The 17,201-nt window shown below is 51.6% G+C and overlaps 1 protein-coding gene and 1 long non-coding RNA gene across 5 annotated transcripts in view; one reads left to right on the forward strand and one right to left on the reverse strand.

The window, feature by feature from the left end:
- Positions 1 to 17,201, forward strand: part of LOC307212024 — a 448,212-nt gene that overhangs the window by 128,897 nt on the left and 302,114 nt on the right. The gene's annotated exons all lie outside the window — the stretch shown is intronic.
- The window catches only part of DNMT3A (DNA methyltransferase 3 alpha), an 84,667-nt gene that overhangs the window by 56,887 nt on the left and 10,579 nt on the right, over positions 1 to 17,201 (reverse strand). For 3 of the 4 annotated variants that reach the window (XM_079968564.1, XM_079968562.1, XM_079968561.1), the window contains exons 2-3: positions 13,567 to 13,768; positions 5,906 to 6,013 (exon numbers count right to left, since the gene is read on the reverse strand). In XM_079968564.1, the coding sequence (XP_079824690.1) occupies positions 5,906 to 6,013; positions 13,567 to 13,635 (177 nt within the window). In that variant the 5' untranslated portion in view covers positions 13,636 to 13,768. The remainder of the gene's footprint in view (positions 1 to 5,905; positions 6,014 to 13,566; positions 13,769 to 17,201) is intronic. The other variant, XM_079968563.1, reaches the window with a different exon arrangement.

The following is a 17,201-nucleotide window of genomic DNA, read 5'->3' on the forward strand; positions in this document are numbered from 1 at the left end:
AGGGCTAAGTCAGGCCCTTCACCCAAATGCCAACCGCAGAATCAACTGGGCACATGCAGCCCAGCGGTTAACGGACCCCAAACCCCACAATCAGCCGTGAACCCGGTCCTGCCTGCACAAGAGAGATAGCACTGGCCTACCTTGCAAAGTTGTCGTAAGGATCAGAGAGAGAGCTATTCAGAAATGGCAGGTTTTAAAAAAGGCAACTCTCCAAATCCTACCGCCAGGAATAACGCAGTGAAGAAGAATCTGGTTGGAGCAGACGGGCCTCTGGGCTGACCCAGCCCCACGGAAGCCGTCGCCCTGCCCCACGGAGCCACCCACTCGCTTTTCTGCACGTGGCGCAGAGGGAGGGAGAACAGGGCTTCCTCCTGCTTCCTGGAGGCCCATGTTCCCGCGAGGACGGGCTCTCCCAAAATAGCACCCTCGACCCACCCACACAGAGCGGCATGCAAAGTGGGGCCGGCCCCACTCTCTTCCGCAAGGGACACCTGGGGAAGGGCAGAGCAGGGAGAATTCCAGGCTGACCCAAGGGACCCACAACAGGGGAGTTCATAGCTCTCCCATATTGTGATGGTGAATAGTCACCACCCTCTGCGGCTGTAAATCACGCACTTGTGGCCCACAACTCTTCCTTCCTTCCTTCCTTCCCCTTTCCGCTCTGCCCAGGAACTGACCTCCTTGCCTTGCGCAGGCTGAGCACCAGGAGGGATGTGACCCATGCGCAGGGCCTCCTGCAAATTCAGCGTGTGCAACGCAGAGGAGGCTGCAGCGGCTGCGCAACTTCGCATCTGTGGCAAGGAAGCACAGAGGCGCCATTTCAGAAAGTGCTCTCTGCATGGGGGAGCACCAAGGGTTTCCCCCCCCCTCCTCTCACCAGAAGCAGAAATTGTGGGGAGACCCACATTTGGGCGTGGCAGGGGCAGAGTTTGCTGGTCTGGTTGGTGCTGCAAAAAGCCCGACAGAGACTGCCGCCCCCAAGGCAGCCACATGACTAAGGAAGCTCCACCCTGTTCCCATTTTACAGGTGGGGAAGTGAAGTGAGACAGGGATGTCACGCAGGGAGACCACAGCAGAGCAGGATCCCATCTGCCCCCCCGCCCCCAGCAGCCACTGAACCAAACCGTCTTTGGAGACGGCAGGCAAGGAAACCCAATTCATAAGAACAGGAGGTCATCTATCTAGATTCCTAGGTAATAATAATAATAATAATAATAATAATAATAATAATAATAAATTATTTATACCCTGCCCATCTGGCTGGGCTTCCCCAGCCACTCTGGGCAGCCTCCAACAAAATATTAAAATACAGTAATGCTTCAAGCATTAAAAGCTTCCCTAAACAGGGCTGCCAGTCCAGTCGCTCACTTGCCTACGTGGCATTCCGTGTGGTCACCTGCCTGCCACTTCTGCTCGCCTCTGGCGACCAGGCGAGTGCTTAAATGCAAGGCTGCATTAATCCCTACCACGTGATTGTCCCCCAGCCTCTAACCATGAGAGTTAAGCTACTGGCTGTCGTGGTTAATGGCTACTGCTCAAGTATCCATCTCTTCCTTTCTAAGTGGCTGCTGCCACAAAACTGCTAGAAGTTCCACAGGACCTCCCTTGGCTGAAATGAGTCCAGCTGCCTGGTAATTCAAAGCGGGTTTCTGGGTTCTCGCGGGGGTTTAGTCCCTGGGAGAGTTGTTGTTGTTTAGTCATTTACTCGTGTCCGCCTCTTCGTGACCCCCTGGACCAGAGCACGCCAGGCACTCCTGTCTTCCACTGCCTCCCGCAGTTTGGTCAAACTCATGCTGGTAGCTTCCAGAACACTGTCCCACCATCTCGTCTTCTGTCGTCCCCTTCCCCTTGTGCCCTCCATCTTTCCCAACATCAGGGTCTTTTCCAGGGAGTCTTCTCTTCTCATGAGGTGGCCAAAGTACTGGAGCCTCAGCTTCACAATCTGTCCTTCCAGTGAGCACTCAGGGCTGATTTCCTTCAGAATGGAGAGGTTTGATCTTCTTGCAGTCCATGGGACTCTCCAGAGTCTCCTCCAGCACCAGAATTCAAAAGCATCAATTCTTCGGCGATCAGCCTTCTTTATGGTCCAGCTCTCACTTCCATACATCACTACTGGGAAAACCATAGCTTGAACTATACGGACCTTTGTTGGCAAGGTGATGTCTCTACTTGAGACCAGGTCCAAATGCACTCTGTGAAGTTCATGGGCTCTGACGTTGGGCCAGCCGCTGCTTCCAAGCCTACCTCACAGGCAGGTTGTTGCACGGAGAGAAAACTAGGAAGGGGGAACCACTTTGAGCTCCTTGGCATTGATAAAGGCCATAAAATAAAATTCCACACGCACAAAGCCACAAGCACACGCCCCAACCGCGGGCTGTGTCTGGCTGTTTTATACAAGAATGTGGGGCAGGGCAGGCCAGCTCCACAGAGGGGGCTGAGCGTGCACACCCCACTCTTGGCCTCCCTCCCTCCCCACGCATCACCCGCAGCAGAGAGCGCTGGCCCTTTAACTCCACGAGGATTTTGGGGACTCAGCCAAGCAGCTGCAACCTTTCTGTTGCTGGGCCCCCACTTTGGCGGCAGCGAGACAGAAGCCTGGCTGCCATCCAGCAGCCCTCCAAGCAACCTGGCCTGCCTGCCTGCCTGCACCGGGTAGACCCCTTGCCCTGCCGGGCCCGATCCAATTTCAGGAAGCAGGCAGCAGCGCTGGGGGAACAGCCCTTCCCAGGCGTGTGGCTGGGGGCCAACTCTGCTCCTCGCTTGCCCTGGCAGCAGACGCAGCCAAGAATCAGGTTGCAGCTCCACAAGGCAAGGGGGCAGAGCTGAAGGGGGGGGCAAGGAAGGAGCCCCACAGCCAGGAGGAGGAAGAGGCGTTCCCATGGCCCCCCAACAGTGCTCAGCTGCATCAGGGGCTCACAGAGACCCCGCCCCGTGGAGATCACTACGAGGGGCAAGACAATTTTAATAAAAAAAAACCAGAGGCATTTTTGTTAGGGTTAATCGGAGAGGAAATGCAGAGATGTAAATTTGTTTATGTACGCCACAACGGCTGCAAGAATACTCCTGGCCCAGAAATGGAAGCAGCAGGAACTTCCTACATTGGAAGATTAGCAGATAAAGATGGTAGAATATGCGGAGATGGCAAAGCTGACGGGGAACATCCAGAATCGGTGAGACGAACTGTTTCAAAAGGACTGGAGCAAATCTATATTTTATATGAAAGAAAATTGCAAACACTTGAAAACGTTTTGTAATGTGAAAATAAGGATCTGATTTACATATAAGGAGGTAATTATCATAATAAAGGTAAAAAAGTGGTTATAGAAATGTGAGAGTTTAGTAAAAAATGTTTGGAAGTCAGAAAGAGGGGGGAAGTCGATGCTCTGTGTGAGCAATGCTTTATGTTATAGATTTGTGAAATGAGATGTAATTAAATCTGAAAACTCAATAAAAATTATATGGAAAAAAGAGTGGCAGGAGGAGGGGCTGGGCACCCCACCTGTTGTGGGTGCTTAACCAGGACCTAGGCCTCCCCCACGGCCAATAAAGGTCTGGGGTGTTTGGCAGGACCCAAAGCAGAGACCCCACAAGGGAGAAACAGAGGAAGATCTCCCATAGGCAGTGCAAGAGAAAGAGAACCAGAGAACTGCAAAGCTGGAAGGAGCCCCCCCAAGGTCATCCAGTCCAACCCCCTGAGATGCAGGAATCTCAGATGGCCACCCAACCTCTGCTAAAAACCTCCAGGGAAAGAGAGTCCACCATCTCCCGAGGGAGACCGTTCTGCTGTCCAAAGGCTCATCACGTCTTAACTGCTATAAGAAGGGTGTCTCTGGACCTTAAATGGAGGCTCATAATATTTAGAATATACTGCACCCCATTACATTTGTTTTAAAAAAGGTCTACCTCAGGTATCTAACTGCCAGAGATGCAACAGGGATGATGCTTCTCTAAAACACATGTTTTTTTCATTGTCCTATATTGAAAGGTTTGTGGCAGAAGGTAACTCATACTATCAACAGAGCTGTACGGAATAACCTTACATTGACAGAGCAAAACATCCTCTTGAATTATATAGCCAGCACATGGTACCCTGCAAAAGGACAATAGAAGTGGACTCTCCTGTGCCTTTACCATGGCAATAAGATGGAGACTGATGAACTGGAAAAATTAAAATGCAGCTCCCTTCTGCGACAGGGTTGAAGACGTATACAAACTCACAACATATGAACAACTTGCAAATAAACGCAGGTTTGCCATGGACAAATTCAATGTATTTGGAATCCATTCTTACAAACACTGTAATAGGTTAAGATCTGGTGAAGTACAATAACAACTCTGTAAATTACACAGTTTTGAGTTTTTCTCCCTCCCCACTTTATTTCCCCTTCTACACGGGTTCTGCTTCTCCTTCTTTCTATCTTTTATTTATTCTCACCATGTTCAGTGCACATATAATTATGTACTTCTTGAATTTTCAATAAAGATGTTAAAAATAAAATAAAATAAATAAAAATAGAATCTTTGTTTAAACAGGGGGAAAATTCCATCCTTAGCACATCCAGCCTTCCCCCATTTAGCCAGGTACATTTTTAAAAAACCAGTTCACACGATTCCAAAGCACTTCCAACAAGCGAGCAAAAGCAATTGCTACTGACCCCTCAGGCTTCTCCCCCCTCCTTCAATGGCCCCTCAAGTCAGCCAGCTCATTGCAATTTGGAAAGCAACGTACAGAGATTAAAACACACAGACATGGCTTCAAATACACACACACATAAAATCAATACGAGAAATCAAACAACGAACAGCAGGCGACAACACAAGCCATCAAGAACCGCAATGAAACCGAGAAGGAGCAGCCAGTGTCAAGCACATTTCAGTTAAAAGCGCATGCAAAACAAACGCTGATTTAATGTAGGACGTAAAGCTGGATAGATTTGGCCCCTGGGAACCCTCTGCTGCAGACGGATGAGACACCGAGAAGCACAGCGTTCAAAGGGGCCCCCACGAGTCACCTAGTCCAGCCCTCTGAAAGGCAGGAACTGCAACAGAAGAATCCCCGTCCCATCTGGCAAAAGAAATCCCCAGGGCCATTTCCACAGCCAGGGGGGCCAGCACTGAGAAGGCTCCGTCCTCGGGAGACGCCAGCCTAACTTCCGAAAGAGCACTTGGACTTCTTCGGGGGGGGGGGAGAAGGGGGTCTTCCAGCCGTTCCTCTTACAAAGGGAATCCCCCTGGGGAGATTGTGTGGGTCAAAAGGGGCTTTTCTAACTTTGCCCAGCGAGGAAACCATCGGGCAGCAGCGGAATCCCGTGCGCCTGGCGGTGTCTACGGGAAAGCGTCTCGCAGACGGCGCCTCTCCTGAACTCCAGTTTACGAGCCTAAGAATGTGAAGCTCCTTCACTCAAAGCAGCCGAGGCGTCCAAAACTGCTCCTTCCACATCTCCTGGAGGAACGGATTCACAGGAGCATTTGTGCGCTTTGCCAGAGGTGACGGGCATGTCTGCGCATGCCCACGCTTCCAGAGAGGGATGTTGCCGGGAGCAGTATTCTTTGCAGCAGGGGAGGGTGCGCTTTGTGGGCGCACGTGTGGAACTGCGGCTCTCGGAGAGGCCCAAGAATGCAGGACTTTCTCTTCCTTCCTTCCGTGGCCTGGTTTCCACACCAGCCGAGACCACGGGTCTACTCTGAGGAGCCCTGATGCCCCGCTGCTCTCAGAACTGGGAGATGAAATGCTCCCAGCTCCCCTGCTGTGTAACTCGGCCAATGCCACCTCCTGGATCCTTCCTCAAGAGGAGGCACACAAAACCTGCTCCACAGAGCCTTCTGCCAGCCCCGGCCGGCATTTATGGGAACCCGCAAGCGCAAGAGGTGCATCTGTGCCTGGTCACCCTGGGCCCCCACTCACCACGGGCTGCCTGCGCTTCCTTCCGGGACGGCCTGCTTTCCTGGCGGGGATCCCTGCGTCTGGCCTCTCTGCCTTGCTGCGGTTCTCATCAGGGTCCTCTTCACCCTGCTGGAGAGAGGGAGGGAGGAAGAGAGAGAGAGGTCACCAAAGGTAGGAGCGGAGATTCCAAAAGACCAGAAGAAATTGTTCATGCCCAGATACTGTTAGCCCAAAGATGCAAAGAGGAAGCCGTTCCGACCAGAGAAGAGTGGCAAACCAAGTTAATGGACTATGCTGAAATGGTGAAACTACAGTGGACGCTCGGGTTGCGAACGTGATCCGTGCAAGATGCACCTTCACAACCCACAGTGTTGACAACCCAAAGCGGCGCGTCTGCGCATGCACGGGTTGCGATTCGGTGCTTCTGTGCAAAGCACGATTTAGCGCTTCTGCACACGCGCGACCCCCAAAACCTGCAAGTAACCCGTTCTGGTACTTCCAGGTTTCGGCAGGTCCGTAACCTGAAAAAACACAACCTGAAGCGTCTGTAACCCGAGGTATGGACTGTAACTGGAAAGCTCAGAAATCAAGATGACAAGAAATTTTAAAAAAGAACGGGAAATGTTCAAATGACGTACCTGCAAAAGAACTGTAAAAAGGTTAATACATTGGCAGGATTTTAAGAACACTTGTAATTTTAGAGATAGTATAGGAAGTTTGAGGTAAAAAATAATTTGCAATGGAAATGATATGCAGTTGGAAAAAAAAATTAAGCAACGGGGGTGTCACAGGACTCACAGAATCCCATTTTATGGATTTGATATTGTTTTTGTGTATATTTTTCTTTTGTTTGCTGTTGCTGTTGTATTTGTTATTGTTTGTTTTTATTTTTGTTACTTTTGAAAAAAATTGAATAAAAATATTTTTTAAAAAAAGGAAAAGAGAGATCACCCCAGGTGAGCTTGTGGGTCAGCAAGGGGGCACTCAGGGGCACACAAGGGCACACAGAGGCACACTTATCCTGCCACCCCAGGGGCTTTTTTGGAGGGGGCAGAGAGTGTGAAGAGGTAACAGTCTAAATGGTGAAACTGCACTATTCACAAGATCAGAGGAGGGAAAAGACATTCAGCTGGCACCAACTAGAAAGACCAACAAAGGGCAGGTTTTTCATGGAATCACAGAACTGTAGAGTTCAAAGGGACCACCAAGGATCATCTAGTCCAGCTCATGCCAATGAAGGAATTTGATTCAAATCATGTTTTTCTCAGCTCTTGCTAGCGCACTGCTATACAGTCATACCTCGTGTTGAGTTAGGTTCATGTTGCGTCTTTTCGGCTTGCGAATGCGGCAAACAGTTTTGCCGCATGTGCAGAAGCGTTCTGCGCGCTTTGCACGTGCACAGAAGAGTTCTGCGCACTTTGCACATGAGCAGAAACGCTCTATTGCGCTCCGCGCTTGCGCAGAAGCACCACTCTAGTTGCAGACTTTTTGGGGTACGAATGGCACCACAGAATGGATTGTGTCCGCAGCTAGCGGTACCACTGTAATGACTGTCTCAACTGCTTTTTGAAAGAATGTTTTGAAATGCTTGTTTTTATTTACTGTGTGTGAGAAAATATAGTTCTGAAGCCGAAGGGGTTTAATGCATTTGTCATTCCCACCCCCACACCAAGAAACCAGCACATGGTGTGTTTTAAAAGAGCATATTTTGTGCAGATTAGTATAATGAATGTGACCCCTGAATGAACCTGCAGAACAAACATCCAGGGTCCCACCCTGCTGCACCCAGGAAGGGAACAGGGGCTGAGCCCCTTCCCAGCATGGCGACAACCCCCAACAGAAACAAGAAACTAACCGACCCACACCTGACTCCCATCCTTGCCAGGGGAAGGAGAAGTTGTGCCCAAGAGACCTGTGGAGTTTGCAAGGCAGCCTTCCTTGGCCCAATGAGGATGCTGAGCACAACAAATCAAAAAAGCCTTCCTGCCTCTTTGCCCTGAAGTGGCCAAAGCACAGCCAGCACCCTAAACTGTCCCCAAACCCCGCTTCTCTTTGGGGTTTTTGCTCCAAAGACCTATTATCCAGATGAAGAGTTTGGTGTAGGCTGAAGGCTTGCTCAGAGAGTGTTGGGGCTTTCAAAGTGGATCTTCAAAACCGCCCAGTTCCCTGCGCACTGGCTCTGCTGCACATTCAAAGGGCCTAAAATGCCTCCATGGGCAGCCAGGACGCCAAAGCCCCTCTTCTCTTGGCAAGGGGGTTGGACTAGATGACCGCTAGGGGTCCCTTCCAACTCTGACACAGAAATCTCCCGAAAGTTCACCAGATGAAAGCTTGAGGTCTTGGGGCCTAAGGCATCGTTTGGGACCATGGATACGTGCGTGGAGCTGCGCAAGTCAGAGAAGGGACCCTCACAACTTAAAACCCGCACAACAGCCGCACAGTCGAGGCAGAGAGGAGCGTAGGAAGCGGCTGTGCACTGGGCCCAACGACTCCTCCGTCAACTTTGGCCAGAGACTCTCTGCACGACCTCAGACGAATCTTTCTCCATCACCACCAAAACCACCACCTCCACCTCTCCTTTCATCCCTCCATAAAACAGGAAGGAATATCAGGACGTCCGGAGAGCCTGGCTGCTGGATCAGACCAAAGGGGGGCTCACCCAGTCCTCCTCTCCTACAGTCCCCCCCTGCTTGTGGGAAGGGCCCAAGGGCCACAGCAGCAGCAGCAGGGCTCCCCCCCCCCCCCCCGAGATGCACAATGACAAGTAGTTGAAAGGCTGGAAAGGAATCACGCCAGGCCTAATTTCAGAAATTGTAAACCAAGACCTACGGATGTTGGGAGATTCAGGACAGATGGAGGAAAGTCCTCATTTGAGCAGCACAGAGGGTAACTGTGCCCCTGAAGGACCAGGTGCGCAGCCTGGGAGTCATTCTGGACTCACAGCTGTCCATGGAGGCGCAGGTTAATTCTGTGTCCAGGGCAGCTGTCTGGTACGCAGGATGAGACCCTCCCTGCCTGCAGACTGTCTTGCCAGAGTGGTGCATGCTCTAGTTATCTCCCGCTTGGACTACTGCAATGCGTTCTACGTGGGGCTACCTTTGAAGGTGACCCGGAAACTGCAGTTAATCCAGAATGCGGCAGCTGGACTGGTGACTGGGAGTGGCCGCCGGGACCACACAACACCAGTCCTGAGACATCTGCATTGGCTCCTAGTCCGTTTCCGAGCACAATTTAAAGTGTTGGCGCTGACCTTTAAAGCCCTAAATGGCCTCAGCCCAGTATACCTGAAGGAGCGTCTCCACCCCCATCGTTCTGCCCGGACATTGAGGTCCAGCGCCGAGGGCCTTCTGGCGGTTCCCTCACTGAGAGATGTGAGGTTACAGGGAACCAGGGAGAGGGCCTTCTCGGTAGTGGCACCCACCCTGTGGAACGCCCTCCCACCAGATGTCAAAGACATAAACAACTATCTAACATTTTGAAGACATCTGAAGGCAGCCCTGTTTAGGGAAGCTTTTAATAGCTGGTGAATTATTGTATTTTAATGTTTAGTTGGAAGCCGCCCAGAGAGGCTGGGGAAACCCAGCCAGATGGATGGGGTATGAATAATAAATAATTATTATTATTATTATTATTATTATTATTATTATTATTATTATTATTAAAACTGGTGCCCAACATCTTGCTCTGCTTTCCTTTGGACCCCCCACCAGTGAGGCCGACAGGGAGGGTCTTGTCGCCTGGGCAGCCCCAGGAACTCCAGACACGCTGCCCAGGCTTGTGGCGCCTGCTAACGCAGCAGTTTGACTTGACCCCCAAAGGTGCCCTCCCTTCTCTCTCGAGATTGACAGCTGCCCTAGAAGATGGACAGGAAGAGAAGACGCTTCCTTGGCGGAGAAGACGCAGCCTGAAGGCCCGGCCGACAAACAAGCAGGCGGGTTGCTATGTGATCCCAGGGCAAAGTCAGGAAACAACTTTTCCCCTGTGCAGGGAGGCTCCTCCCTCCGTCCGGCTCGGATCGGGTCCGCCCCACTATAAATCAAGTTGCTCCACCTGTGCCTCAGGTGCGGCAAGCCACCTGGCTGCCTGCAAAGCCCCCGGGGGCCTCTCCAACCCGCCTCCCTCCTGCTGCTCCTGCCAAACAACTCCAGGGAAAACTCCCTTGTTGGGGGGGGGCGCAGGGGAACAGCCCCCCCTCCCTCTGTGGGCTGGATTCTCCTGCAGAAACAGGGCTGCGCAGCAGGCAGCAAGTGACGGAAACAGCCGGCAGGAGCCTAGGATACTGGAATGCCTCTGGGGCAGCCTGGGGGCAGGAGCTGGGGGGGGGCAAAAGAGAATCACTCTCCTCTCATGTGGTTTCCAGAGGTATTGCCATCCTGTCTAGGGGCCATCGATACCGCTCATCCTCTTTTCAAGCCCTCGAGGCCCTGTGGCGGGGAGTTCCACAGTTCCAACTATGCAGTGCGGGGAAAAGTTCTCTCTTTCCTCTGTCCTGAATCTTCCACCTGGATGTGCGCACGTTCTGCTGTGCTCAGAGAGGGAGAATGCGCGGGGGGGCGCACACCGGCGCACACATGCAGTGGAAACACAAAACCCCGTTTCAGGTGTCACCTGGGAAAGGCGCCCGAGAGACTGTGGCGCAGAACAGGGGAGGGAGGGCCAGGTGAAAGCCCGCAGGGAGCCCTCTGCACGAGCCCTGGAGCCTCCCTGCGCCAGGGTGACAGAACAGCGCAAGTGGCAGACTTGCGGGGTGAGTGCCAGCCCCCGGATGGTCCTCAGCAGCAGCAGCAGCGCCTCAATGCTGCCCCTTTAGGGCTTTCCAGGTGTGGGGGCTGCAAGAGAGCTGGAAGCCGTGAACCGAGCCGTAGGGAAAACCCCACGGACACATAACGCACAGCTCAATGGAGAGCGGCTCTGGAACTCAGCACCCTCAGGGCACAGCAGAGCAACCCTGAGTCAGTCCTGGCATGAGCCAGGCTGTGCCAGCTGGCTCCCAGCCCTCCGGTGCAAAAACAGGTCTCTTTCTCTTGCTCCGGTTTCCTTGATCCTGGAACGCCTCACCTGCATTCCATCCCCCCCCCCATGCGCATGACAACTTTGCCTCTCTCTGGTCTCCCCTCCAAACATTATCCCATTCCAAACTGGCACATAATACCCCCTTCTGCATTTGTAAATACACAGATCTTCCTGTGTGGCAGCATCTCCCCTTTGGAACTCCCCGCCACTTGAGCCTTTGCCACCCTGTGTTTGGCACCTGCTAAAAGCATTCGTGTTTAGACAAGCCCGTCCAGACATTCAGGAAGAGGATGAGCGTTATCGTCCGTTTCTAGTCCATTGTTATTTTAATTTAACTTTGAGAAAGGTTTATTGGGGGGGATTTGTTTTTGTTTTTTCTCCTTGTTCTTTCTTTTTTGTTTCATTTTCTTTCTAGGTATATCAAATTTGTATATCATTTTTGTATACATGTTGGAAATTATATTATAGTAAGTCCTGTAATGTAATATGACAACGTTTACCAATGTAATATAAAAATGTTAACAAATAAATAAAATGCAAATTCAAAAAAGAGGGAGAGAGAAAGGTTTATTGATAATGTTAATGCTTTCTTTAAACCACTTGGAGGTTTTTGGGTCCTCTCCCCCCCCCCTTTTAACCAATCAGTAGTATATAAATTGTATGAAATAAAACACAGTATTTTTAGTTGCCGGTTTGCCAAAAGTGTTTCAAAAATTGTAACTGCTTTTTTGATGTGTTGTTAATTATAGCGTACGGTTTATGCTGTACTTAACGATGTTTGCAAGACGCTTTGGGATTCGTGTGAATGGAAAGTGTCACAGAAATAAAAGGCATCCGTCCTTCTTCCCCCTCCCTGGGCCTTTCTGAGAACTCAGCCGAGGCTTCTTCTAACACCCACAGGCTACCAGCCCCCTGACCCAGGCCTTTGCCTGCCTCTCATGAGAGAACAGAGCATGTGCAGAGGACCATCTCTCTGGCAACCTGCCCCAGGGGCTCCCTGCAGAGGGCTGGACTAGATGTGCCCTAGGGGTCCCTTCCACCTCTGAGGTCACCCACACACTTTTGGCTCGGCATTACAGTGGTACCTTGGTTCTCGAACAGCTTAGATCACGAACAACTTAGTTCACAAACAACCCAAACGCTGCAAAAAAAAGTCCGGTTTTCGAACTTTTTTTCGGAAGCCAAACGTGCTCTGTTTTGCATCCCCCTGTGTTTCCTGTTGCGCTGCTAATTTGCGTCCCCCTTGTAATTCAAGTCTTCCGTTTCCGATTGCAGTGTTTTGAGGTGATATTTGGAGCTTATATTTGGTGCTTTTGTTTTTGCTATTTATTTTGCGTTTCTTGTTTTGAGGCTATTCCGGTTAATTTGTTTATGTGGCTGTGTGGATCCCAGTTCAGCTACTGATTGATTGATTGATTGATTGTGTGACTGCGGAAATGGATAAAAGCCCCCCATCCAAACAATGACTATCATCAGTGCAGGTATGACAAATTTTTAATTTTTATTTTTATCATCTACAATACGGTTTTATTTATTTTATAGTACAGTACATTGATTATTTCTTTCATTTTGTGGATCGATGCTCTTGTTAGATACTAAAATCCAGGTTAAATTGCTGTTTTAGTGGTTGTTTTTAAAAGTCTGGAATGGAATGATCTGTTTTGCCTTCCTTTCTATGGGAAAGACTGCCTTGGTTTTGGAACACTTTAGTTTTGGAACAGACTTCTGGAACAGATTAAGTTTGAGAACCAAAGCAAAGCCCATGCCATAATGCTCTCTCTTCCTCCGCCTCTGCCGCCCCCCAAGCGCAGGCTGCTCCTCTGCCCCACAGAATGCAATGCTGCCCATCTCATTATCAAAGAATCAAAGGAGCTGGAAACCACCTGAGGGTCATCTAGTCCACCCCCAACGTAACGCAGACGCTCCCACCCCCAAAACCAGAGCTGGGTTAAACCCGATGCTGGAGAAGACAGAGAAGACCCCTCCATACCAGCCCATAATAATAATAATAATAATAGTAATGATAATAAATTATTTATACCCTGCCCTTCCCGGTTCAAAAACCGGGCTCAGGGCAGCTAACAACAAATTTAAAACACTTAATTATAAAAGCAGCATAAAATACAGTATAAAAACATGAATAACAATAAAATTCAAAAATCAATTAGATAATCCCCAGGGCTAGCTGGCTGAATTGGTCCTACTTGGGCCAGCGAGGAGGCCAGGGGAGATTTATATGTGGGGTCTCAGAGCGTGTGATCTTCATAAAAGGGGAGGGAAGAGAAGGGAAATAAAAGATCAGGCTGAGTTCAAATTGAAAGCCTGGTGGAATAGCTCTGTCTTACAGGCCCAGCGGAAGGAGGTTAAATCCTGCAGGGCCCTGGTCTCCTGGGCCAGAGCATTCCACCAGGTCGGAGCCATCACTGAAAAGGCCCTGGCCCTGGGGAAGGCCATGCAGCACAAACTTTCCACAGGTGCAATTGGCATTGGAAGGGACACCCAAGGGTCATCCACTCCAACCCCCCCAATGCAGGAATACTTTTGCCCAACGTGGGGCTCGAACCCGTGACCTTGAGATCCATGGACTGAGCTCTCCCGCAGGCTGTTACTGGCCCTGCTGCCATCCTTCCCAATCACAGCGTGCCCCCGCTGCGCCCCCCCCCGCTTACCTTGTGAGCGTCGGCTGACTCCCGGTCGGCGGAGGGGCTTCTGGTGTCGACGGCCCCATTGGACGGCATGGCGAGCGAAGCGGCAGGGGGGAGGCGGGTCCCCTTGGGGGGCTCAAGGTGCAAAAGGCTTCGGGGGGAGCGGGAGAGCTGGCACGCCGAGGGCCCCCCTTTGCAGATGAAGCCGTCCTGGTTTCCCTGCCACCTGCAAGGGCCAGAAGAGAGGAGGCGGTCAGAGGGCGAGCCCCGGACCCAGAGGCGCTCACACACTGGGTCAGGGAGAGCCCCTCGCGGGCCTGGGGGGGGATCATTAACAAGCCACAGCCTTGGCTCTGGGTGAGCTGGGGGGGCCAGGGCCACTCACAGAAGGAAAGGTCCCCACCTGGCTCAGAGACCCCCACCCTCAGCACCCGTTGGCAGGGCAAACAGCTGTGGGGTGGGAGAAGAAACAGGCCTCGGCGCAGCACGAGGTGCAATGGGGGGTGGGGGCAAGGTGGGGAGGAGGCAATTGAATCTGCTGCTTCAAAGAGATTAGTCCCGAAACTGGGACCCAAACCAAAAGATTCAAACTACAAGAAAAAGGAGATTCAAACATTTTAAATTGCATTTTAACCTGTATTTTAAATTAGGTTTTTTTCCCCTTTCTCCCCCCCTTTCCCCCAATAATAATAATAATAATAATAATAATAATAATAATTTATTATTTATACCCCGCCTATCTGGCTGAGTTTCCCCAGCCACTCTGGGCAGCTCCCAATCGAGTGTTAAAAACAGTACAGCATTAAGTATTAAAAACTTCCCTAAACAGGGCTGCCTTCAGATGTCTTTTAAAGATAAGATAGCTGCTTATTTCCTTCACATCTGGTGGGAGGGCGTTCCACAGGGCGGGCGCCACTACCAAGAAGGCCCTCTGCCTGGTTCCCTGCAACCTCACTTCTCGCAATGAGGGAACCGCCAGATTTTACTGTGATTTTATTGGTGTTAGCTGCCCTTAGCCTGGCTTTGGCCGGTGAGGGTGGGGTATAAATAAAAATTTATTATTATTATTATATTATTAGGAAGAACTTTCTGACAGTAATAGCTGTTTCGCAATGGAACAGTCTCCCTCGGGTGCTCTCTCCTTCCTTGGAGGTTGGAGGGCCATCTGTCAGGGATGCTTGAGCCGAGATTCCTGCATTGCGGGGGTCAGACTGGATGACCCTGGGGGTCCCTTCCAACTCTATGAATCAGGAGCCGAATGCAACAGAGGCCTCCAGTCTGGGCACCTCCAACACAACGGGGGAAGAACTCTGGAAATGGGTGTGTGTCCCCCACACACAATGGTTGTGGTCCGCCCTCTGCCTGGGAATGCCAAAGGGCCACAGGATGCGACCCCTCTGGCGCCCAACCCCCCACCATAAAGGAATTGCAGCTAAAGGGACGAAAGGCGGAGAGGGAATCAGCCCTTCCCAGGCGGAAGACAACCCCCCCCGGCCCCCTGCCAGGCTAGGAACAAGATCTCACCCACATCTGACCCACAGTGGCACCCCTGCAAGTGGGCATGAATTGCTGCGGAAGAATCTGAGCAGCCTCCTTGGCTCTTTCCCAAACCCAAATTCACATGCCAGCCCCTGCCAGCCCCCCAAGGTGCCCACGAAGGCTCAGGGCACCCAGCCCTCCCTGCCCCTCTGCTCTCGGTGTGGGGCTGATCTGGCTATGGGGAGCAGCGGTTCCGGATGAGTTCCACTGCAGCATCTTTTTTTGGGGGGGGGGGGGTATAATATTTTATTTTATTTCAACCTTAAAAGTTACGTTTTGCCACCCATCCGTTATCCCAAATTCCACAATACTAATGAATTCCCGCTCACCCACCAACGATGTTTGCAATACACATTTCGGACAACTGCATTTTGCAATTCCACCAAATCCATCTTCATCCTCTTTTAACAGGTTTATTAATATGTTCTGCTATTTTTCTCCGCTTAAACTTCAAACTCCGCTGCGTACTTCACTTTGGAAAGTAACTTCGTAAACAGACTAGAGATGTTTCTTATCAGGGCTGCCAGTTTTGCCATCTCTGCTAATTCCACACTCCAGGAAACATCTGTTCCCAGACTGTTTTGGGGCCTGCCCCCTTGGTCCCATAAACTCCTCCCCCTGTGCCCCCCACCCCATAAGAAGCATTATTCAGAACAGCAGACCCAACCAGGGAAGACAAAAACCCAACGCAAACAGCAGCAATTTATTGCACATCTATGCAAAATCAACTAATAGACTCCCCCAAACTGATGATCTTTTCAAAGTCCAATACACACTTACCCCTCCAGTGACCCCCCTGCCATCCCCTCACCTCTTAGAACGCCCCCCCCAAGGTAATCCCAGCACCCACTTTGGAAACCACTGGTCTAAAGGAAGCACCCAAGAAAAGGGAAGATTTGGCTCCCCATGGGACCCCCTCCTGCCACAAGGGGTAAAGGTAAAGGGACCCCTGACCATTAGGCCCAGTCGCAGACGACTCTGGGGTTGTGGTGCTCATCTCGCTTTACTGGCTGAGGGAGCCGGCGTACAGCTTCCGGGTCATGTGGCCAGCATGACTAAGCCGCTTCTGGCGAACCAGAGCAGTGCACGGAAACGCCGTTTACCTTCCCGCCAGAGCGGTACCTATTGATCTACTTGCTCTTTGATGTGCTTTCGAACTGCTAGGTTGGCAGGAGCAGGGACTGAGCATAGGGAGCTCACCCCGTCGCTGCGGGGATTCGAACCACCGACCTTCTGATCGGCAAGCCCTAGGCTCTGTGGTTTAACCCACAGCGCCACCTGCGTCCCTTGCCACAAGGGGACATCTTCCCAAATCAGATGCAAAGAGACACTGCACACACACACACACCCGGAAACGCAGCTTTCTGGGAAAGAGTAACAGATCTGGGGTTCGGTTTCCTTCAGCTCTCAAAACAGTCAGGTTGGGATCGCCCCTGAGCATCACAGAGATGGGGGCTAAGAGGAAGCCCCCTACCCAAGAAGGAGCCATCAGAACTGCCTGTGCCAAGCCCACCCCCCTCATGGGAAAGGGTCCTAGCACAGGGCCAGGGCACCTGCTGCCTTGCCAGCAAAACAAGATCCCGGGTTCAAGTTACGCTGCTAGCATCTCCGAGGAGGGCTTCGAAAGACTGCCTGCCTGAGAGCCATCGCTGCTGTTGAATGTAGACAGGCATTCTACAGCCTCTCCCCCCACCCCACTCAACGGCCCCGTGGCAAACAAGTTTGGGTCCCATCGCGAGCTCTGAGCATCTCACCTGTCTGCTGCCCCAAGATGTGCTCTCCTGACTCTGCCAGGACCCTCTCGTCTTCGCCACAGCCTCCAGGGCAAAGGACCCCCTTCCTTGGCACTGCAGCTCTGCCAAGTGGCAAAGCCTCAAGGAGTTGCAAGGAGGGGAGGGGGTGTGACACACACACACACACACGAGGAAAAGGAGCCTTTTTGCACGACTCCCTCCCACGCAGAAGGCAGAGCTGCCAATCAGCCAGGTCTGTGGGGGGGCGGGCAGGCGAGGATGGAGACAGGAGAGCCCAAAGAGGAGCTCTCTGTCTCAGGAGGTGTTCGCCAGGTGCTTGAAAGCTCCCCTCCCCACTCTGCCACATGGCAGCCCTACTCACAGAGA

This window comes from Podarcis cretensis, assembly GCF_951804945.1.
Source record: "Podarcis cretensis genome assembly, chromosome: 3".
In the NCBI taxonomy this organism is placed as follows: domain Eukaryota; kingdom Metazoa; phylum Chordata; class Lepidosauria; order Squamata; family Lacertidae; genus Podarcis; species Podarcis cretensis.